Here is a 23268-nt window from a genome sequence, read left to right as displayed (position 1 = left end):
TTAGTACACCTACACCCTAAGCCCCAGGGGCCTGCCCAGGCTCCTCACAGTGGCTGAGGACAGTCACCTGCACTTGGACACAGAGGTCCAATAGGTGGTTCTGGAAGGAAGAAATTCCAACTCCCAAGTTCAAGTGGCACCTCCTCCAGTAAGGCTGCCTGGATTGCTCCCAGTGGGAGCAACCATCCTCTCTCTAGTAGAGCTGTCTCAGGAACCTGCGTGCATACCGAGGGTTTGCTCTTGAGCTCCTGGGTTCAGCAGCCAGGTCCCTTCAGTCTGAGGCCACACCCTGCCAGTTTTGGTGCTCCACTCCGGGGGACACTCCTCTGATGGTCAGCTGTGGGCAGGGCTGAGCACTGGGGTGGCCCATCTGTGGGGCCCTACTCTGGTCATTCAGGGGCAGGTAAGGTGACGCCAGCACAGATGGCAGGCGGCCCTGGGAAGAGGCAGGCAGGAAATCTGACCCTCCCAACGGGCAAGCAGGGACCTGAAAGGTGGTATCCACCTGAGCTGGGAGACAAATGAGGAGAGTGGCAGGGGCCCAGGCCAGGGATACAAGCGAGCAGAAGGCCACCAGCATCTATGACAAAAGTGTTTAATGTTCCATAATATGCAGCTTCTGAGTGAAAAAGGCCCGTTAATCACCCACGGGCCGTACATTCTCATGACAGAGCAGCCGCCCTCCCCGGCCCCCCAAGAGGGAGGCAGGGAGTGGGCCCTGTGAGGCACGGTCCTGCGTGTGCCCACCAGGAACGCACGCGTGTTAGCGCCCACATGAAACGGGGTGGGGCGTGACATTTACACAGGAAAGAACCACAGACACCCATGTGAGGAGACACGAGGGGCACCGTGGGCCAGGGAAGCCCCCAGTCCATGCATGGCTGAATCCATGAGGAACATGAGCTGGATGGCAGGAGTCATGCGGTAACAGGCTCAGGGCTCCTGGGAGCAGAACAGGCCCAGGTCCTCGGGAGATCTCGTGCCCAGGGCAGCTGGACAGACCTGAGCCTGCCCGTGAGAACTTGAGTGTGCAAACCTGTGCACAGGTGTGAGAACAGACTCCAGGGTGAGTGTTTAAGGAGAAGACATAGACACACATGTGAGACTCACTAGTGGGAATGTGGAGACCCCGGGACACGTGGGGAGGCCCAGAGCAGCAAGTAGAGGGGAGTGGGCGCTCTGTCCCGGGGCTCCTGCAGGCTCGGCAGGGCCAGAGACAGTCTTGGGGGTGAGATGCCAGAGCCAAGGGCCCTGTGTCTGAGAGTCCAAGGGTCTAGGAAGGCTCAGGGTGGGAGGGCCCAGCTGCACCGCAGACACCAGGGTCCCCCCTGACTTGGGAAGAAGCTGCAGGTATCAGATGAACCTCAGGCCTCACTGCTGCCGGGGCAGCCTCTGCTGCTGCCGCGCTCCACCCACACGAGGCGGGCCTGCTCCTGCAGGATGCGGCCGCGCACCACCTTGGCCAGCTCCTCTGCATGGCCCCACTCATGGGCAGGCACCTGCACCCAGGAGCAGGGCAGCCCCCAGAGCACCTGCTCCGAGCCACGGCACTGCCTCAGCAGCTCTGAGTCCCGCCAGCCTGGCCGGCCCAGTAGACCCCTGCCGAGAGAGGAGTGGGCGGTGGTCAAAGTAGGGGACCAAGACAGACAGAGAGACAGGGAGAGAGGGACGGACAAAGGGGGAAGAGTCAGAGAGAGAAGACGGACAACTCAAGAGAGACAGATGGCAGATGGAGAGAGAGAGAGAGAGAGGTGGGGGGGAGGGAGAGAAAGGGGTAGGGGAGGAGGGGGGAGGAAGGGAAGAGCGAGGGGGAGGGGGGAAGGGAAAGAGGGGTAGGGGAGGAGACGGGGAGGGGAGGGGGAGGGGGAAAGGGGGGAGGGAGAGAGAGGAGTAGGGAAGAAGGAGGGGGAGGGGGAGAGATGGGGGAGAGAGGGGGTAGGGAGAGAGGGGTAGGGAAGAAAGAGCGGGAAGGGAGAGAGATGGGGGAGAGAGAAAGGGGAGGGAGACGGAGGGAGAGAGGGGGAGGGAGGGGGAAGGGGGGAGGGAGAGAGGGGTAGGGGAGAATGAGATGGGGGGAGGGAGAGAGGGGTAGGGGAGAAGGAGAGAGGGGAGAGGGAGGGGGAGGGAGGGTGGGGAGGGAGAGAGAGGTGGGGAGGGAGACAGAGGGGTAGAGGAGAAGGAGGGGGAGGGTAGAGGGAGGGAGAGAGGCAGGGAGGAAGAGAGTGGAGGAGGGAGAGAGAGAGGGGAGGGAGAGAGACATCCTCAAGGTGCAAGCTCTGGGGTCTGAGTGCCCTGCCGCTGCCCCACCCACCTCACCTGACTTCCCGGACGTTCTTCTCAGTCACCTCCACATGGATGACGATGGGGTAGATCTCGTTCTGCACCAGCTCCCGCACACCCCGAGCGCCCAGCTCCAGCAGGCAGTGCTTCTGCTTGGAGGATCGAGGCTACACTGTACTCTCGGGCCAGAGACATCAGCCTCCCACGCTCTGCTCCCAGAAGGGTCCCCTATCACCGCCTTCCCAGATGCAAGTCCTGCCTCCCCACCCAGAGGGACCCTGGCAACGAGGAAGGAGTCCAACAGGACAGAGAAAAAGCCTGGGCTCATGGGCGACCTGGAGATACAGACCTCCCCACCCAGAGGATGAAGCCGACCCAAACCCACCCACCACCCTCCACCCGCCAGCCGACCACCAGCTCCCAGGAGAGTGACAAGTTCAGCGACAAGGACGTGTAGGTGAGCTGTGTCAGCCGGACACCTCAAGGGGGGCCCATATGCAGTCAACTGCCCCCACACACCCAGACCACAGGTGAGGAAACTGAGGGCCACAGGAGGGAAAGGACTTGCCCGGGGCCACCCTGCCAATGAGCAGCAAGAGCATGGCCCGCACTCAGATGCCGGCGCTCAAGCCTAGAACAGTAGCTCCCACTCTGGGCCACCTCTCTGAGCACCCCAGACCAGCCCTCAGCACCCACCTTCCCAACAGACTCCTGGATGGCCCGGATCCTGCTGCCCAGCCCAGGGGTGGCAGGCTGAGCCTTGGGGGCTCCAGGCGCTGAGGATGGGCACAGTTCCTCCCCGGAGAGGCTCTCTGCACAGGGAGTGGAGAGGGAGAGATGAAGGGTCCGTGGGCCCAGCTGCCCAGAGGGCCCCCCAGCCCTCCCCTCCACGACACACGGTCTCACCCGCTGGGCACACTTGGAAGTCCAGCCTGGAGCTGGGCAGGTCTAGCAAGTTGCGGATAAGCCGGGGCGCCAGGCACTCAGGCAACAGCACCACGGGCCGCAGGGCAGACACCAGCAGCGGCCGCACCAAACTGTAGGGTCTGAGGCTCCGCTCTGGTTCTGTGGCAGGGGAGGGGCGCAGAAGAGATAAGGGCACAGGCAGGCAGCATACCAGCTCCTTGATACCCCAAAACCCACACCGCCACCCATCCCTTCCTAAGTCCTGCTGCTGCTCCTCCTACACACACACACACACACACACACACACACACACACACACACACACACACACTCCCTTAGTAGGACCCACAGTGGCAGTAGGCTCCTCCCTGATTGTCTGCCTCATCCCTGCCCCCTACAGGTCATTCTCCACCCAGCAGCCACCGAGGCTTCGAAAAGCAAATCAGATCATGTTAACTCCCTTGCTTTCCACACACCAGTGACTTCCCAGATTCTCAGGAATAAAAACCACAGCCCCCACGCAGGTGACGCAGTCCTGCCTGAGAGCCTGGGGAGGCTGCCAGCCACTGACCCCACACCACCACCTCCACTCTCCCTTCAGCTGCCTCCAACCACAAGGCCTTTGCATGACCTGAGGCTGCCCAAAGCCCCACCCCCCACGCCACTCAATCCAGTTAACCCTTGCCCTCCCTTCAGAGCCTAGGTCACACCTTCCCTGGTCCCCAGACAGCAGGGCCCCTGGCATGTGCCCCATGGCCCCCGGTTCTCCTCCACTGCACACCTCACACTCTCTAATTGTGTTCATAGGTGGGATTATCTGACCCCCTACCCCCGAGTTAGACGGCAAGCTCCATGAGGGCAGGGACAGTCACATCCCCAATGCCTGATGGAGCTGGTGCTCAATACTCACCTGCTGTACCCAAGACCCTCCAAACACACCACACACAGCCATGCCTCTGTGCCTTCTGCCTGGAACGAACTCCTCTTTATCTTTGAAGGCCCCAGCGGAAACTCCCTCTCTTCCAGGAAGTCTTCCCTAACTACCCGCTCCTCTTGCCCAGATTTGCCACTCCCTCATCTGAGCTCCCACAGCCCCTTCTCCCTGTCTGGCCTGAGACCTCACCCTACTGCCTCCGGGAACCCCCCTGGGTCCTCACAGCACCCACCACTACACACACTCTGCCAGACAAGAACAAGCCCATGTTTGTCTGAACCCACAGTCACAGTCACGCCTACATGCACCTCCCTGCAGGGTCTCCCTCAACCTTGGCGATCACCATGGCAGCAGGGTGGTCTTGTCTCTCAGGTCACCAGCATGACCCCCACCCCTGTTGGAACCCTCACAACAGGCCCTTCCAGGCCAAAGAGGCCACCCAAGCTAAAGGACACCCAGCTGCACACATCCCTGGACACCGGGAGCAACACGGATACAGCTTTGCCTCCGCGCACTCACCTGCACAGGGCTCCAGCAGCAGCTGCTCCGGGGAGTCCCCTGTGGGCGCCCCCATGGGCTTGGGCCTTACCAACCGCAGTTGGTCCAGGGCTCTCTTCTTCAGCTGGGAGGGTACAGGGAGAGAGGAGCATCTGAGAGCTCAGCCCCACCCGCTCAGGGAGAGAGGAGGAAACGGGACCCCTGGCGAGTGGACTCCACGGCCACTGTGGTCCAGGCTTGCCGGAAGAGCCTGGGTCAGCAAAGATGTCCTCCTCAACCAGGCCCTCTCCTGCCCCTCCCCGGCCCAGCACAGTCCCCCAGGCAGATGAGAGCAGCCATCCCTGTGGCCCCAGGAAATCAGCCCGTCTGAGCCCAGTGGAGGAGCCTTAGGTCTAACCCCTAAGTTACAGATGGGGAGACTGAGGCCCAGAGACCAAGAGGAACCAAATGTCACATACGAGGCAAACTTTAGGGTCTCTTCCAATGAATTAGCAAGGTGACCTTGGTAGGAACATTAATGAAACCAATAACGACGTCTCTGACAGGTCCCCAATGCCTACAACATGACAAACACTCACTAAGCCCTTGAGGGGCAATAACTCACGGAGGCCATCTCCCGCCATGCACACAGCCTGAGAGGCAGTGCAACCCCCGCATTTTACAGATAGGGAAACAGCCTCAAGGAAGGCTCAGGTGATTGTCCAGTCACACAACTGATAGTGGCAGAGCTGGGGTCGAATGCAGGCTTCCTGGCTGGGGCCCTGTGCCTCCTTTATCTGATGGCTCTGAGCCTCACTTGCCCTTGTGCACAGCAGGGCTGGCCATGTAGCCCAGCCACCATCCAGGCGTTGGAAAAGGGTACGTGACTGCTGTTTTTTTGTTTTTTGGGTTTTTCTGAGACAGAATCTCACCCTGTCGCCCAGGCTGGAGTGCAATGGCGCGATCTCGGCTCACTGCAAGCTCCGCCTCCCAGGTTCACACTATTCTCCCGCCTCAGCCTCCCAAGTAGCTGGGACTACAGGTGCCCACCACCACGTCTGGCTAATTTTGTTTTCGTATTTTTAGTAGAGACGGGGTTTCACCGTGTTAGCCAGGATGGTCTCGATCTGCTGACCTTGTGATCCGCCCACCTCAGCCTCCCAAAGTGCTGGGATTATAGGCGTGAGCCACCGCGCCCGGCCTGTCAAATGTGCTAGGGGTACTCCTGAGTACTAGGCACACTTTACCTCATTTCATCTCTAAACTACCCCGGATGGTGAGCTCTGCTGTTCTGTTTGCTAGGCACATAGTAGATGACCAATTAAATCACCAGGGAAGGAGGGAGGGAGTGTCTTCCTAGGTTGCCAGAGAACAGAGCCTGCTAGCTCCCTTTTGGGCTCCACCCTTGGGGCCCCCCCACCCACTTCCCACCCAGCTGTGCTCACATTACTGCGGGGGCCTCGGTGCCGGCTGGAGGGCAGGCATTTCTCCTGAACTTCTAGGAGCTGCTGGGCTCTGTGGGACGGAGTGACATCATGTGTGTAGGAAGAAGGAAAGCACCGCATCTCTTCTCCTTGAATCCCCCGCCCTGTCCCAGAGGATGGTGAAGGACTGCAGGAGGAGGGAGAGCACCCCCATCTGGGCCCTGGCTCCCAGGAGGACCCCATCCCCAGCTCCTGGCTCTGCATCACCTCTGATAATTGGGTACGGTGCCCCGGTCCAGGTCCCGCAGAGTGAGGGGGTCAACCCGGGTGCAGAACCATTCCTGCCTCCGCTTGTAAGCCGGGTCCACCAGCCGAAGGATCTCTTGGGCTTTCACACAAAGGGCATGGGGATCTGCCCTCTCAGGCAGGGTGAGGTTGGCACGAATGTAGAAGGGCTCGGCACTTGGCCCCTTTGCCCAGGCTTCTAGGGCCTCGTGGAAGGACTGGCAGGCTAGGCATGGATGGGGCAAGGGGCAACAAGGAGGATGAGAGGAGGATGGTGAGGTCCAGGATCGGCCTCGGTGGGGCCATAGTCATGGCCCTCTCGAGGCCTGAGCTCCCAGGACTTCACCTTCCCCTTCTTAGAATGAGAGACTTAGGTCCAGAGGGAGCAGGGACTTGCCCAAGGCCAGTGCCTTCTAGGAGAAGAGCTAGGACTCAAACCCAGGTCTCTGGACTCCTAATGCAGTGCTCCTTTTCTGTAAGCTGCTTACAGAGGGAGACAGAGAGAAAGGGCACAAGGACAGACAGAAGGAGGTGTCAGCAGCGGGGGAGCCAGGAGAAGGGCAATTGGGGCGAGGCTGGTCCCTTCTCAGGTCCTTGATCCCCTGCCCCCATGCACCACGGGTTAGAGGACCCCTCTAGGGCCATCAGCTCCAACTCCCAAGCCAGACTTACCCTTCGAGTCCATCAAGGAGGGGAGGGTGGATCCCTGGTTCCAGAGCAAGGTTCTCTGCTGGGCCTCGGCTTCCAGGCACGCCCCCTCCAGACCAGCAGCTTCCACCCTTTGCTGGGAGAAAACCCAGGCAGGGAGGGAAAGAAGTGAGACTCTGAGAGCAGAGCAGCCCAGGGACTGGAGGAAGACCGGGTGTGGGGGTGATCATGCCTCACAACTCAGATAGCGCCCCCTCAGAAACTGCCATGCCCAGCCCAGTCAGACCGGCCCTCATCCACAGGACTCCCCAACCCACCCAGCTCATCCGACTTGAAGTGCAGGGATGTAACATGCTGTCAGTTGGCTCCACCTCCCAGTCCCCGCCCAATCAGACTTCAATTAACCCTGGCTGAGCGGGCAACCGCAGCTAATCACAGCCCGCTTCTGCTTTGGCCAATCCCCAGAAGCTCCGCCCAGTGATCTTGATCCACCAACTAGGCGGTGTCCAGCCTGGGCCAAAGCACTGACCCCGCCCCCCAGCTCAGGAGGCGGGGCCTCACCTCTCTTGGTTCCATCCTGGCGGACCCAGGCCCAGACAGCACCCTGCGCACCACAGCCCCAGACCATCTGTCCCCATAAAACGACAGTCCATCTGGTCCCTTGTCCTGAGGCTCTGGGCCCCCTGGGGGGCTCCGGCCAGACACCCGAATAGCCAGAGACCTGAGAAGGGAGAAAGGAGATGAGAATTAGAGTCCAGTCAGTACTTGCATTCAGTTCAGCATTCTTGGAAAACCACAGTGATTCCATTTCCCAAGTATGCCATGACTGCCACCCCCAGGCCTCTCCATCTTCTGTGCCCTCTGCCTGGAATGCCCTTCCTTGCCTTCTCTACCTGGGAAATGTTGACCCTCCTTCAAAGCTCAAATCACAAGCGGCCTCTCCCCTGAACCTGGGCACAGGGTGCAGTGGAGCCTGCCACAGGAGCACGCCAACTTTGCCTTGCCACAGCCCTTTCGTTTCCTTCATCAGAACGAACGCCTCCAGGACCAAACTTCTATACTGTTACGCTCTGTATCCCTGGCACCAAACCCAGTATCTGGCACATAGCAGATGACTAATAAAAGCTTGTTATACAGCCGGGCACGGTGGCTTACGCCTGTAATCTCAGCACTTTGGGAGGCCAAGGCAGGTGGATCACGAGGTCAGGAGTTTGAGACCAGCCTGGCCAACATAGTGAAACCCCCATCTCTACTAAAAATACAAAAAAATTAGGGAGGCGTGGTGGCAGGTGCCTGTAATTCCAGCTACTCGGGAGGCTGAGGCAGAAGAATTGCTTGAACCCAGGAGGCAGAGGTTGCAGTGAGCCGAGACCGTGCCACTGCTCTCCAGCCTGGGTGACAAGAGTGATACTCTGTCTCAAAAAAAAAAAACGCTTGTTATGCTCACAGTCTGAGGAGGGAGGTCACCATGAGCGCGTGGCACAGATCTGAAGGTGGTTACAACCAGCCATAGAAGCAGAGAGAGGCTTCCCACGGAAGAAGTACCTGGGCTACACACTGGTGAAGAATAGACGCACTTTGGTGACAGATGGAGGAAACGGAGTTCCAGGCTGAAGGAATATATCAAAGCAAAGGTGTAGAGGACAGAACACACAATGTGTGGAAGAATTTAATAACAACAATAGCAGCGAACACTTCCTGGGTGCTTTCCATGCACCAGACACCATGCTGAGCTCCTTGTCCTAATTCTCATTTTACATCCTGGGAAGCAGCTCCCAGGAAAGGCAAGCTGGAGCCACCCTTTGGAGGGCGTGGAACAGAGGTGTCTGGTTTTCCTCCCATGGGCAGGGGGACCACTGACAGTTAAGACATCACCAAAATCCCCTTCATGGTAGGGTTCTGCCTGTCCCTGGATGAGAAAAGGTGAGGCCTTGTGGCCAGGCTCAGAGACAAATGGACCCAAAGTCCCCTGCCAGACACCTTGGCCTGGAGGAGGTGGGGAGACCAAGGTCAGCAGGTGTGCTGGCTGGAGAGGCAGCAGGGCAAAGCATCTACATCCACCCAGGAGCTGCAGCCCAGACACAGCTGCACTGCCCCCTGCTGCCAGCCTGGGGAGGGCGAGGCTGCAAGGACCTTCACCCAATCAGCACCGCTGGGGAGCAGCCCTGCCCCTCAGGTAAGACACAGAGCCAGGCCAAGGGGCTGGGCAGATGCAGGCATGGGAGGCATGATTCAGTGCTCATGTCCTGGCTGCATCGAGGTGGCATGGAATGGTGGCAGGCCTGAGACCCAGCCTGGCTATGCTGGCCCTGGGTGTGTGGCTGGAGCACACGGTCCGCTCCAAACCCCAGGGTAAACTGTACCCTAGCCTGGGCAAATGAGCCGGTGGCTGGGCATCAGTTACCGCATGCATAACACGAGGCTGACAGTGGCACCCCCTGCCCTCTGTGGGTGTGGGCGGGGGGGCACATGAATAAAAGATAATGCAGGGAGAGGGGGATACCAGAGAGCTCTGGGGCCTCCAAACTGCAGGCCTGGCCCTTAGTGGGTGGTGACATTCCCTGGGTTGTGACTGGCACAGCTAGATAATGCAATGGAATAGAAAGTACAAGGCTATCCCCCACCCCAGGTAAATCCAATTATTATCTCATGACTTTTTTGTTCCAGGCGTGTGTACCAGGTTTCTCTCACTGTGGGTTGTGGTCAGATGGTCTGAGAAGCACAGCACGCAGGGCGCCAGCAGGAACTCTGGGGTCAAATGGCCAGGCCGCTCAGCCGCTGAGCCTCAGCTCCACCTACCTCTCTGGCTACTCGCTGAGTTTAGACATGGGCAGCTCTCAGAACAGGGCCCAGGAGACACTAAGTGCTCTGTCAAAACTAAACATTGACTGGCACCAGGTGTAATTCATAACAAATCACCTCTCTCGCCTCAGTTTCCCACCTGTTTCAAACCCACAGGCAACTGACCATCACGGCCTCCCCAGACCAGGGCCCAGTGAGCAGCCGGAACCCAGGCTCTTCTGCCAACCCCACCCACCCCACCCACCCCACCCACCCCACCCACCTCTACTCGCTCCCTCCCCCACACCCCTCCCCTCTGCAATGCAAGTATCAAGGCTGACCCCATCCTTGACCACAGGTTTTTCAGGCTCTTCTTGACAACTGCTACAGATCCCTGAAGACCCAGTTCAGGCACCCCCTCCTCCAGGACACCCTTGCAAACCTCCTCAAAGAACCAGTGACTTCTCTGAGACTCCGCAGATCAGGAATACCCACTCCCAGCATCCTCGGAGTCTGCAGAGCCCACCTGGGGGCTTGCCAGGAGCAGGGTCCAGATAGGGTCCCTCCCAGCACCCCCGCCTCAGCAGGAGAGGTAGAGACAAGCAGGAGGGGTAGAGAAATAACATGGCAGGGAGAGGGGCTACCTGCTCCCCGCTCCTGGGACTGGCTGACCAGCTGGCTGCCTGTGGGGTGCTAGGAAGCACGGTGTCCCCAGCCACCTGCTCCCGGCCACCCGCCCCGAGTCAGGTCAGGTCACAGGCAGACAGGAATGGGGCAAGTCTGCCAGCTCTGCCAGCTCTGAGCAGTGACGGGCCACATGGCCTCAGTGAGTGTCCCCCAGGGCCCTGTGGGAAGATCTCTGAGTAGTCTGCATGCCTGCTTGGTACCAGGTCAGGGACCTGATGCTTAGACTGAAGCATGCCACACAGATCACCTCAGTCAATCCTCCTGACAACCCGATGGTTGAGATAAGGGAAACTGAGGCACAGGAAATTTAACTTGCCAAGAATGGCACAGCTAGTAGGCCATGGAGCCAGGCAATGACTTATGGGAACCTTCTCTTTGCAAGGACAGAAAGTGCCAGAGATCCCCTGGGGCCACGTGAGCGAGCTGGGGCAGTGGCGGGGCTATGCTGGGGAGACAGCACCCCGACACCCTCCAATGCTCTCCATGCCCTGCCCCTCTCACCCAGCACCTCACTTGCCCCATGAGCTCTCCCTTGCTGTCCCCAACCTGGCTATCTGTCAGCCCATCCCCCTGCCTGCCCCAGTCCCCCACTATCCACCATCCCCTCCCGGCACTCAGGCTCCAGGAGCTGGGAACGACAGGGCAGAGGCTGAGGGCAAGAGATGGGCAGGAAATGGGAAAGAGGAGAGAAAATGCGCAACATGGTGCCCAGCACACAGTGGACACACAACACAGATGTGAGATCTCCAGCAGCTGAGACAGGGGGAAGGCACGTCAGAATCCTCAACCAGCTCCAAGGGGCCTGTGACTTGGGACCAATTTCTGTTTTTGAGACAGAGTCTCGCTCTGTCGCCCAGGCTGGAGTGCAGTGGTGCGATCTCGGCTCACTGCAAGCTCCGCCTCCTGGGTTCACGCCATTCTCCTGCCTCAGCCTCCCGAGTAGCTGGGACTACAGAAGCCCGCCACCATGCCTGGCTAACTTTTTGTGTTTTTAGTAGAGACGGGGTTTCACCGTGTTAGCCAGGATGGTCTCGATCTCCTGACCTCGTGATCCGCCTGCCTCAGTCTCCCAAAGTGCTAGGATTATAGGCGTGAGCCACTGCGCACGGCCCTTGGGACCAATTTCTAACTGTCTCTGCACTTCAGTGTCCTGGTCTGTGTAACCAGGTTAAAATTCCAGCCCTGCAGAGCTGCTCTGGGGGTTAAATAACAATGGCGACAATAATCATAGCTAACCGTGAGTATATGCTGACATCCACTTTGAGTGTGCTAAGCATTCTAGAAGGGATACTGGAACCCCCACAGTGACTCTAAGGGACAGGCACTATGTGAGCCCATTTTACAGAGCAGGAAACTGAGGCACTGGGAAATTCAGAGACTTGCCCAAGGTCCCACAGTAGCAAGTGCTGGCACCAAAGTCGGTTCTTCCTACCTCACCACAACACAACCCCAGGAGACATGCAAGTTGCCCAGACCTGGGCCCTATCTGGGCCCTCATCTCCCTCCCCACCTGTCCGCCTCTCTCTCTCTCTCTCTCTCTCTCTCTCTCTCATTCTCTCTCGCTCGCTCGCTCTCTCTCTCTCGGTCCACCACCTCTGCGCCCTCCCCAGCCTGTGTTCTTTCCCAGGATCCTCTCTCCTCCCCAGGAACAGCATGGGCAGCAGAAGTGGCCCCATGTGACCGTGGGGCCTGGGCGGGGCTGGGACAGAGGCTCCTGCTCCCTGGCTGCATGCTGGCGCCCCCTGGACAGCAGCCAGGACCCCTGCTGCAGCCCAAACTGGAGGAAGGGAGGAAGGGCCGAGGCGAGCAGGAAGGGAGGCACCTCCACCCCTTCCCCGAGAAGCACGTCCTGCACAGGCAAAAACAATGTCTCGCTGGGCCCACTGCCGGGGGCCAGGTGGGGGCAGGGCCTGCACACTGGCCTGACAAAGCCACTCCGGAGGCCAGAGGCCCCGGTCCAATGCTGCACTGATCTACTGCGTGACCCGTCCCTCTGCAGCCAACACCCCCACATTCCAGCGCTGACAATTCACGTTTCCTACGCCCTTTCCAAAACCCAAATCTGATCAGGTCACTACGAACCCAGACCTGGTACTTCCCAACTGTGGGACCCTGGGCAAGTTGCTTAACCTCTCTGAGCCCCAGTTACCTCCTCTATGGAACAGAGATAATCGTAATTATGCCTACTCCCAGGACAAACAGCATGCTGTAAAACGGCCAGCAGCTGGCCTTGCAGTTAATAACTAAACCCTCCCACATTTCCCAGAGTGTACAAGCCAAAGTCCACACTTTCCCGGCCTGACTCAGGAAGCCTTGATTTTCACCCTTCCCCCTCCCTCCTCCTCCACAGTCACCGGATGCTCTCCCTACCTGCCCTCTCCTCACAGCCGAGTTCCAAGACCACAATGGCAGTGCAGCCCCCGCTGTGCCTCACCCCTCCTTAGATACACTGGCAAGTGTGAACAGAGGCCACGCACCGGCCACACCGACAGCACGTCGCCTACAGTGCACTCTGTGCTAATGGGCTTTGTGACTCCTGTTACGGGCCTGTGGCTGGCCCAGTCACAGGGGCTCCTGAGGAGACCCAAGCCCACCCACAGCATGAAACTTTGCTGGGTGGCTCAGTCCCAGGGACTCAGAGCCAAGGGACTGACAGGCACGACACTGGGACAAGGATAGCTTGTAGTGACAACTATCACTAAGCACCTGCTATGTGCCTGGCAGAGCTGGGTGCTTTGCTTCTGTGAGCAGAGCCCTCAAAAGACCTCCATGCAAAACGGGTCATTATCTCCCTTTAGCTACTCAGGAAATGGAGGCCCACAGAGGTGAAGGGACCACCCAAGTTACAGGGATAATCAAGAGCAGCGGCAGGATTTGAATCCAAGGGCTGCCAGTGTCTACAGACCTTAATCTTCAGACAGTTGCATAAAACAGGGGTGAGGCAGTTGCTCCTCCCACCTCACTCCTGTTCCCCTCTCAAGCAATCACCCCAGCTCCACCCACCACAGGCAGCTACAGTACCTGTTGAGGAGGTCCAGGCCACAGCCCCGAGCCAGGAGGCCTTCCGGCTTTCCCAAAGGCCACACGCTGTCGGAGGACGAGGATGAAGAGAGGCCAGGGGACCAGGGCTTAAGTGTCACACTCCCTGGGGAAAAAGAACAAGGTTCAGGGGTCTGGGACTGGGAAACAGGGATGACCAGGGTCCATGACCAGGGCTGACCCCCTCCAGCCCAGGACCCGAGGGGCCTTGGCAGGTTGGAGGCCCTAGGAACACATCAGACCCACTGGGCTCAGAGACAGGTCAGGGCCCACCAGGGTGACCCCGCAGTTTCCTGGAAGAGGGTGAAAGGTGGCCCAGAACTGAAGAGCCTCGTACATCACAGCCAGGAACAAGAGTGAGGCCTAGGACTGGGCTCAGGGTGAGAGGCCAGAACCAAAGCCCCCAGGGGCCTCCCAAGCACAACCTTCCTGCCTGGCAGGGGCCACAGTGGGGCTTCAGGGAAGGGGATGCAGGCCAAGGGTAGCACAGGTGGCAGGCTTCAGGTGGACTGCAAAGCCGCCTCCCCCTCCCCAGAGGAGCCCTCCCCATGGAACCCAAGGGCTGTTACCTGTGATGTCTGACATGCTGCTGAAGGATCTGGGCAGAGAAAGGGCAGGGAGGGGGCAGGGAGGGGGCAGGAGGTGAGGCATGGTGGGCACTCTGCCCTGTTCCCTCCTCCTGCCCCCACACCAGATAAAGGTCTCACAGCCCCCAAGCAAATGCAGGCTGGACTCAAGGCGGGGTCCCAGGTACAGGGCATCCATGCCACCTGGCTCCCCTAAACTCACAGGGCAAGAAGTTAATGTCTTGGCCTCTGTCCAGTGTTGTTCCACCTACAATGCCCTGGCATGCCCTTCAAAGCCAGCTCTTTCAATGCCACCTCCTCCTGGAAGCCACCCCTGACCTCTCACCCCTCACCTCACCCTCACTTGCCACCTTTGTGGTTTGTGGCTCCCAGGTACGCCTCCTAAATTAAACCATGGCCTCCTCATCAGATGCCTCCTTGGGACAGATTCACACAGACCAAGGCCATACTGACCACAGCCTCCCAGGCCCAGCCTCTCACCAGTAAAGGAATAAATCAAGGGCTGCTTACAGGGGAAAAGCAGTGACAGGGATCGCGCCCCAGGAGGCAGGCTATCTCCCGCCCTTGGTCTTGCTACCAGAGGGTGCGCCTTGGTCCCTATTTTCTGGTCCCTATTTGCTGCTGATGCCCAGACCTGAGGCCTGGCTTTCTTGCTCGAGGTCCCTGACACCTTGAAACATTCTCCACGCCCCCTAGTCCTGCACCATCAAGCTTCTCCTTGGATATAGGATCTTCGAGGCTTGACCCCCAGTGACTCTCCTGCCTGGATGCTTGGCTAGGACTGAGTTCGCTCTGCCCATCGGCCTTGTCTTAACCCTAACCTTGGTCGCCCCTGTGACTCACAGGGCCTGGGTTTCCAGAGCTCCAGCCATCTGAGGGCAATAAAGGGAAGTGCCTGCCTGGACCTGACTTTGGCATTGCAGATTCTGGGAGGTGGCTGTTCAGGACACAGCAGCCCCACCTCCCTGGGTATCTACTGCTATCCCCAGCCATCTCACCTCTTAGGGGGTGTGGGGTCCTCCTCACGCTGCCGGCGGAGGATGGAGCCAGCACTCGGGGGGAAAGGCAGGATGGACAGCCGGTTGATCTCCTTTTCACTGTCTGTGGCTTCCTCCTGCAATGCCATGACAGGGCCTGGGTCACCCCCACTGCTCAGCACCACCCCAGTCCTCAGCACACCTGGTTTGTGCCCATTCCACAGATGAGAACTAGGGCCCAAAACAGAGGAATGGGGTCTACATTACAGTGTGTGGGTGGCTCCCCAGGCCTCCTGGCACCCGGGCCTAGCAAGGAAATGGTTCTGGGTGAGCTTCAGTAAAGTACTTGACCTCCCTGCGCCTCAGTGTCCTCACCTGTGAAATGATCCTTCAGAACGCACTCTCTACGTTAGTAATAATGCTACAGCAGCATCCCCCCTTATTTGGGATAGGGCAGTTGTCTTACCGAGTTGTGAGGTTCAGGTCCCCCCATGACAGCGGCCTCCCCAGGTGCTTCTGGGCCTCCCAGAGGGGAGGGGAACTCGCTCAGGCTCCAAGTGCTGCTGAGGTTGGAGCACAGGGAATGGGAGGAGGCACAGGCCTGGAAGAGGGAGAGGGGAGGAAGGAGGTGAGCAGTGCTAGGCCCAGGACAGTCAGTCCTTTACTGAGCACCTGCCATGTGCCAGCACAGGGACAGATCGCTGTCCTCAGGGAGCTCACAGCCTAGACAGGGAAACAAACTGTAAACCAAGAGACATGTGAACAAAATAGCCTCAAGCTAAGACGACAGCAAAAGGAAGGTGCCTGGGGTGTGGAAAACATACAAATACCCCATCCAGCCTGGGAGTCCAAGTACTCTCCAAAGAAACTGTGGTTTGAACTGAGAACTCAAGGGTATACAGGCACTAAGTAGGTCCAGTTGGGATGGTCCAGGCAGACCAATGGCATGTGCAAAGGCCCTGAGGCAGGACTGTGATGCATTCCAGTTGAAAGGCTGTAACCCACAGAACCAGGTGAGAGGACAAAAGGAATCCCATCCGCAGGGCCTCTTGGCCATGAAAAGGGACTCTGTCTTTACCAGACAGCAAAAAAGCCACTGGGGGTTTAAAAAAAACAAGTCATGGATTAATGCTGACTTTTCCTATATATTCCTCCGGGCCCCAATGCTTCAAACACCAACCTGCAGAGCTCACTGTCAGGCAACTCAAAATAAAAAAAAGCAGGCTGGGGCCGGGCGCGGTGGCTCATGCCTGTAATCCCAGCACTTTGGGAGGCTGAGGCAGGCGGATCACGAGGTCAGGAGATCGAGACCATCCTGGCTAACATGGTGAAACCTCGTCTCTATTAAAAACACAAAAAATTAGCCAGGCGAGGTGGCGGGTTCCTGTAGTCCCAGCTACTTGGGAGGCTGAGGCAGAAGAATGGCATGAACCCGGGGAGGGGAGGAGCCTGCAGCGAGCTGAGATCGCGCCACTGCACTCCAGCCTGGGCGACAGAGCGAGACTCCGTCTCAAAAAAGAAAAAAAAGAAAGAGAAAAAGCAGGTCCCAGCACTTTGGAAGGCTGAGGCAGGAGGATCTGTTGAGGTTAGAAGTTTGAAACCAGCCTGGCCAACATGGTGAAACCCCCACCTCTACTGAAAATACAAAAAACTTAGCTGGGCGTGGTGGCAGGCACCTGTAATCCCAGCTACTAGGGAGGCTGAGGGACAAGAATAGCTTTAACCTGGGATCCAGCCTGGGTGACACAGCAAGATTACGTCTCCAAAAAAAAAAAAAAAAAAAGAGGGAAAAGCAGAGCTCCCAGCTGCAGCCTGAGGACCACGATCCAATTTACAATGTGTCTGGGACTCCAGCTCCAGTGCCAGCTGGCTGTGTGGCCTTGGGCAAGCCCCTGACCCTCTCTGGGCCCCGTGCAATGAGAGGATTAGACCGGTTGGTCTCTGAGGGATGCTTAGGCTCATGTTAGTCCTGACTAGCTGGTCTCTGAGGCTCAGGCTTTGCATTCTAACAAGCACACAGGCCTTCGGGCAGCCAGCTTTCCCCAGCTAAATGCAAAGACCAGCTCCAAACTATTCTTAGTGTCCCAGAAGCAACCCCAGAAACTCAGAGACCAACATGCCCCCTGCCTGCTCACCAGCCCACACCCAGCCCAGCCTGGGTTCAAGTTCCCACTCCTAACTGAGGGCTCTTACCACTTCCCCCAAGCTTCCTCCCCCAGCTGAGGTCTCCCACCAGGGCCGGCATGTTCCCAGCCCTGGCCAAGAGCTCCTGCCTGGACCCCAGCCTTCCCACCAGGACTCCCACAGTCCTGACCCGCTCACCTTGAGGCAGGTGCCACCCTGGGCCCGCTGCAGCTGCACCTCCAGCAGAGCCTTGGTGCCCTCCAGGCTGGTGAGTGTCGTCAGCAGCTCATCCCGCTCTGCCTCCAGGCCCCGCACCTGCTTGCGGTACTGGTCCTTCTCGATGAGGCTCTGTGAGTACTGCAACTGGATCCGGTCACGGCTCTGGATGGCCTAGGGTTGGGGGAGGGGAGGCAGCAGCTGAAGGAGTCACCCTGGCCCAGCTGTCCTGGCCTATGACTTGGAGAATGGGGACAGTAAGGAGAACGGCAGCTATCACTTACTGAGCACTGTGTGCTGGGCCCTGAGCTAAATATCAGCTCATTTAAATATCTTCATACTAACTGGCTTAGTGAGATACTATTAATATCATTATTCTCATTCTGCAGATTGGGGAAACCAAGCCAGGAGAGAGAGAGCTGGGATTCAAATCGGGCAGTCCATTTGCAGAATCCAGGCTCTCACCATTTCACCAAGAAATGAAAACTTTTCCACGAGACCTGCTGTGTGCCAGGGGCTTCACTCCCAGCATCCCAGTTGGTGGAGAAGCCGGGAGTCAAACCCAGCCCATTGCATCCACAGTGGAGACCAGGGGCTCTAGATCTAGACCCATGGTCCAGACCTGACAGCCACGCCTCAGAGAGAGCTGAGGGCAGCCCCATAAAATGCAGATTCCTGGGGCCCACCCCAGACCACCTGAATGAGAACATCTGGAGAATGAAGCCCCAATTTTGCACTTTCAAGCTTGCCAGGGGATTCTGAGGGCATTTCTAATATGTAGACTTCGGCTGGGCATGGTGGCTCACGCCTGTAATCCCAGCGCTTTGGGAGGCTGAGGTGGGTGGATCAATTGAGCCCAAGAGTTCAAGACCAGCCTGGTGAATATGGTGAGACCCTGTCTCTACTAAACATACAAAAATTAGCCGGGCGTGGTGGCATGCCTGTCATACCAGCTACTTGGGAGGCTGAGGCAGGAGAATCACTTGAACCCGGGAGCTGAAGACCGCAGTGAGCTGAGATGGCACTATTGCACTCCAGCCTGGGCAACAGAGCTAGACTCAGTCTCAAAAAGTAATAATAATAATAACAATATGTAGACTTCAACTCCTCTAGTGGGATTCACACTTGGTCAAGAATAACAATCTCCTGCCCTCCCCCACTGCACATGGAACCTGGTGACACTGGATGGAGGTCCTCAGCCCACCCTACAACCTTGGCAGGAGACAAGGGTCATAGTGCCCAGGGACGGAGAGCCAAAACTTTTGAGAATTTCTTCATCGGCTTCTATTTGTAAGCACCTCCTCTGTACTGGCCTTGTCTCTGAGATGGACAGAACAACGGATATTCAGAAATGAAGACACCAGGACCAGCTTCTGTAACTGCCATAGGAGCTCAGACGAGGCCAGTGGGTCCAGGGTGTAAGGTTGGTATCTCAAGGGCTCCAGGTCCCCTGTCTGTTCCCCCAGCCTTTGTGCCCTGTGCTAACCCACCAGGGAGCTGCTAACCTCTCTTTCTACCCTTCTAGTCCCCTCCATTGCTTCTCATCTCCTCCCATATGAGAAGCAGCAACTGGCCCAGGGCCTCGTACACAGCAGGCTGGGCTCACCTGGTCTCGCTCCTTCTCAATCTCCTCCAGCTGGGCCAGGACAGTGGCCATGCGGTGCTTGTACAGGTCACAATCCTTCTGCAGTGTGCGGTGCTTGAGCCGCAGGTCTTCCATCTCCTGCAGGTACTGAGGGTGGCACGGGGCGGGGTCAGACCAAAGGGCTGGGGACCACCAGAAAGTTAACCAGCAGGTGCCCAGGAGGGCCAGTGAGAGCCAAGAGCCTGAGACCCGATAACAAGTCCCCTCCTGCCCAGTGGAGTGGTCTGAGCCACTGACTTTACCTCACGGGCCCTCAACTGCCTAATCTGTAAAACGAGAAGAATGATCATCATTTCACCCATCCGGTCACCCTTGGCCTCCCCACTAAAACTGCAACCAGCCCCTTCCCCAGCTCTGCGTCTCCCACGGTGCTCATCGCCTTTGGCTATATGAAACAGTTGACGTGGGACTGTGTGTCTCCCATACTGCCGGTCTCCCCTGCTGGAGTTCCCCCTAAAGGAAAAGGCACCTTTGTTTTGCTCACTGCAGCATCCCAAGCGCCTAGAAGGGTGCTTCTGTCAACATCTGAGAACGAACGAACGAATGCAGTTCTCAGTAAGGCACCTGCGTCAAGCGGATGCTCAGGGAAGGTGTGAGCACACTGGCCCTGGCTGACACCCTCTCCCACCAGGGGCAGGGCATGGGCAGGGCCCCACCTGGTCGCGCAGCTCCTCGGCCCACTGCAGCTCCCCCTGCACGGCGTGCAGCTTCTGGCACAGCTCCTGCCTGCTGTCCTGCGCTTCCCGCCAGTCATGCTCTAGGATGTCCAGCAGGATGCGCTCGGAGCCCGGGGCCCCTGGCCGGCTTGCCTCCTGGGGATCACAGGGCAGGGCCACCTCAGGGTCTGGCTCGGGGCCCACCCTGGGCATGGGAAGGAAGGGGACACACGGCTGTCAGCCCTCCAAACCCACCTGACCAGCTCTGCCATGCTGGCCTGGGGACTGGACCCTCTCTGGATCTCTGTTTCCCCCTCGGCAAAGTGGGCGTGGACCCACCAGCCCTAGCTACCCTCCAGGGAGCATCTGGCTAATAAGCTAAGTGGATAAGGGTGTGACTGGACAAGTTCAGCCAGGATCTTATTCCTAAACAAGCACCAGGCACACACTTGTGCTCTGGCCCTCACCCACCATCCGGGGCAGCAGACGGTGGCCGTTTCCAAGGCCTATTCCCACCCCCATGACTAGGGGTCTTCAAGGGGCTGATCCTGGCCCATACAGGTAGACCCTGGGCCCAAGATCTTGCCCCCAGACCCACACTCCAGCCAAGTGCCCCAACCTCATGAAACACACTGGTTCCCATCCCCCACTTCCCGTGTGGAACAATGGCCAGGAGGCAGAGGCCCATGCAGCCGCTGACCTGCCACTGACCTGCCACAGGACGCTAAGCAAGCCCTGGGACCACCAGACCACACTGGCTACAAATCAAATGAAAGCTGGGGCCCTTTCCCCAGAAAAATGCTCACACTCAAAATCAGGTGGACAGTTTTAGGGAGTTCGGGGACCTTCTGGAGGCTGCTCACACACCTTAGACCAGACAACCAGGGACAGCCACGTGCTAAGGGCCCTCAGCTCAGAGCTTCAGGCAAGAGGCTGCCGGGACTCCATCCAGATCTCAGATCCCTGGTTCTGAAATCCTCAGCTTTCCAGGCCTTGGGAGGATGAGCAAGCAGCAAGAGGGCCTGTTTTCCAGGTCTAACCCCCACCCCTACTCCATGCCCATGGGCCCCAGCCGTGATAGCTGCTGCAGGTCCTCCTGACCGCCCCCCAGCCTATGCCCACAAGCCTCGGCCCTGGTACCTGCTGCAGGCCCTCCTGACCCCCCACCCCGCAGCCTGTGCCCACAAGCCCCGGCCGTGGTACCTGCTACAGGCCCTCCTGACCGCCCCCCCCAACCCCCACGCCCATGGGCCCCAGCCCTGGTGCCTGCTGCAGGCCCTCCCAACCACCCCCCACCCAGCCTGTGTCCACAAGCCCTGGCCCTGGTACCCGCTGCAGGTCCTCCCAACCCCCAACCCCACAGCCTGCGCCCACAAGCCACAGTACCTGCTGCAGGCCCTCCTTACCACCCCCCAGCCTGTGCCCATGAGCCCTGGCCCTGGTACCTGCTGCAGGCCCTCCTGCAGCTCCCGCAGCGATGCCATCAGCCGCTGGTTCTCAGCACGCAGCTCAGAGACGAGGTCCATGTTGTCCGGCTCCTTCTCCTTCTCCTTCTCCTTCTCTTCTGCCCCAGGAGGCGATCCTCTGGCCCTTCGCAGCAGTGCACACTCTTCCTCCAGCCGACTCACCTTGAGCTTGAGCTGATCCACCTGGAGCACAAGACATGGGTCAGCCCAGAGGGGGACACATTGGGAGCCACAGGTCACAGGGGTGGGAAGTCCTGCTCCCTCACTCCTGGATGCCTTCCAGATTCCCAGAGAAGCCGAAGCAGGGGTCCTCCCCAGACTTGTCTATGAAAACAGGAGAGGCTGGGCAGATATAAAACAAACAGGGCTGAGGAAGAAGCAGTGGGCAGTAAGGCCAAGGACACCGCCCCCAGGGGAATCCACTCTAAGAACTTGTGGGTGAACGTGCTGCATCACAACATGCTGTCTGTCCCGCAGTTCTGACACTGACTCCCGTCAATTTAGCCCAGTATCCTCATGGCAGAAAAGGAGGAGGGCCACATCCAGAAGAAGGGGGGCCAGGCACAGCAGCTCACGCCTGTAATCCCACCAGCCTGACCAACATGGTGAAACCCCGTCTCTACTAAAAATAAAAAAATTAGCCGGGCGTGGTGGCACATGCCTGTAGTCCCAGCTACTAGGGAGGTTGAGGCAAGAGAATCGTTTGAACCCAGAAGGTGGAGGTTGCAGTGAGCCAAGATTACACCACTACACTCCAGCCTAGACAACAGAGCAAGACTCTGTCTCAAAAAAAAAAGAATACGGGAAACCAGGCCAGGTGCGGTGCTCACACTTGTAATCCTAACACTTTAGGAGGCCGAGGTGGGTGGATCGACACTAGCCTAGTTAACACAGTGAGACCTCGTCTCGACAAAAAAAATTTAAAACATTAGTTGGGTGTGCTGGTGTGCGCCTATTATCTCAGCTACTCTGGAGGCTGAAGCAGGAGAATCACTTGAGCTTTGGGAGGTTGAGGCTGCAGTGAACCATGATCGTGCCACTGCACTCCAGCCTGGGCAACAGAGCGAGACCCTGTCTCAAAAAAAAAAAGAGAGAGAGAGAGAAGAAAAAGAAAGAAGGAGGGAGGAGGAGAAGGGAGGAGGAAGAGGGAGGGGAAGGAGGGAGGAAGAGGGGAAGGAGGGAGGAGGAGGGGAAGGAGGAAGGAGGAAGGGAAGGAGGGAGGAGGAGGAGAAGGAGAAGGAGTAGAAGGAGAAGAAGGAGGAGAAGAAGGAGGAGAAGGAGGAGGGGGAAGGAGGGGAGAGGAGGCTGGAGGAGGAGGAGGAGGAAAGAAGGAAGAAGGAAGAAAGAAGAAAGAAAGAAGAAGGAGAAAAAAAACAAAAAACAAAAACAGGGTCAGACTCCAGCTCCATCTCTAGCTCAGTGTGACCCTGGACAAGTCATAGTCCCTCTCTGCGCCTCAATCTTCTCATCTGTACCTGGGGTGTGAGGGGAGAGGAGAGGACAATGGTTTTAAGAGTTGAAGGTCTCATCCAGCCCAGGAACCAGACGCTCCCCCTACAAGCCAACATCTCACCTCAACATACTCTCAGTGAACAGACTTAGTCCGGTCCACCCTGAAAGGAATTCCTGAGAGAGCCTCTACTCCAGAAGATTTGGCTTTTGGTTCATCCTCCCTCAAGAGCTCCATGTCCAGGGTTCAGGTTTCAATTTTGCTACTTCTTTTTTTTTTTTTTTTTTTTTTTTGAGACGGAGTCTTGGCTCTGTCGCCCAGGCTGGAGTGTAGTGGCCGGATCTCAGCTCACTGCAAGCTCCACCTCCCGGGTTCACACCATTCTCCTGCCTCAGCCTCCCGAGTAGCTGGGACTACAGGCGCCTGTCACCTCGCCCAGCTAGTTTTTTGTATTTTTTTTTTTTTTAGTAGAGAAGGGGTTTCACCGTGTTAGCCAGGATGGTCTCGATCTCCTGACCTCGTGATCCGCCCGTCTCAGCCTCCCAAAGTGCTGGGATTACAGGCTTGAGCCACCGCGCCCGGCCTCAATTTTGCTACTTCTAGGCTCTGTCATCCTGAGCAAGTCACTTATCTCCTCTGGGCCTCAGTTTCCTCATCAGTAAAATGGGCCCAGTCGATCTCCTGGC

The 23268-nt window shown here is 58.0% G+C and overlaps 1 protein-coding gene across 2 annotated transcripts in view; it reads right to left on the bottom strand.

The window, feature by feature from the left end:
- Positions 1 to 579: 579 nt before the first annotated feature.
- Positions 580 to 23268, bottom strand: part of CARD10 (caspase recruitment domain family member 10) — a 30498-nt gene continuing 7809 nt past the window's right edge. The window contains exons 5-22 of one of the 2 annotated variants that reach the window (XM_073006733.1): positions 21112 to 21315; positions 19667 to 19822; positions 19253 to 19276; positions 18972 to 19097; positions 17348 to 17539; positions 15492 to 15626; positions 15047 to 15162; positions 14031 to 14059; positions 13444 to 13567; positions 7516 to 7675; positions 6979 to 7090; positions 6289 to 6532; positions 6043 to 6112; positions 4640 to 4742; positions 3187 to 3345; positions 2977 to 3092; positions 2317 to 2429; positions 580 to 1599 (exon numbers count right to left, since the gene is read on the bottom strand). In XM_073006733.1, coding sequence (XP_072862834.1) covers positions 1365 to 1599; positions 2317 to 2429; positions 2977 to 3092; positions 3187 to 3345; positions 4640 to 4742; positions 6043 to 6112; positions 6289 to 6532; positions 6979 to 7090; positions 7516 to 7675; positions 13444 to 13567; positions 14031 to 14059; positions 15047 to 15162; positions 15492 to 15626; positions 17348 to 17539; positions 18972 to 19097; positions 19253 to 19276; positions 19667 to 19822; positions 21112 to 21315 — 2418 coding nt within the window. In that variant the 3' untranslated portion in view covers positions 580 to 1364. The remainder of the gene's footprint in view (positions 1600 to 2316; positions 2430 to 2976; positions 3093 to 3186; positions 3346 to 4639; positions 4743 to 6042; positions 6113 to 6288; positions 6533 to 6978; positions 7091 to 7515; positions 7676 to 13443; positions 13568 to 14030; positions 14060 to 15046; positions 15163 to 15491; positions 15627 to 17347; positions 17540 to 18971; positions 19098 to 19252; positions 19277 to 19666; positions 19823 to 21111; positions 21316 to 23268) is intronic. The other variant, XM_038007477.2, reaches the window with a different exon arrangement.

This window comes from Chlorocebus sabaeus, chromosome 19 (assembly GCF_047675955.1).
Source record: "Chlorocebus sabaeus isolate Y175 chromosome 19, mChlSab1.0.hap1, whole genome shotgun sequence".
Classification (NCBI taxonomy): Eukaryota; Metazoa; Chordata; class Mammalia; order Primates; family Cercopithecidae; genus Chlorocebus; species Chlorocebus sabaeus.
Note: the sequence above shows the minus strand (reverse complement) of the source record. Positions and strands in the feature narration are given on the sequence as shown.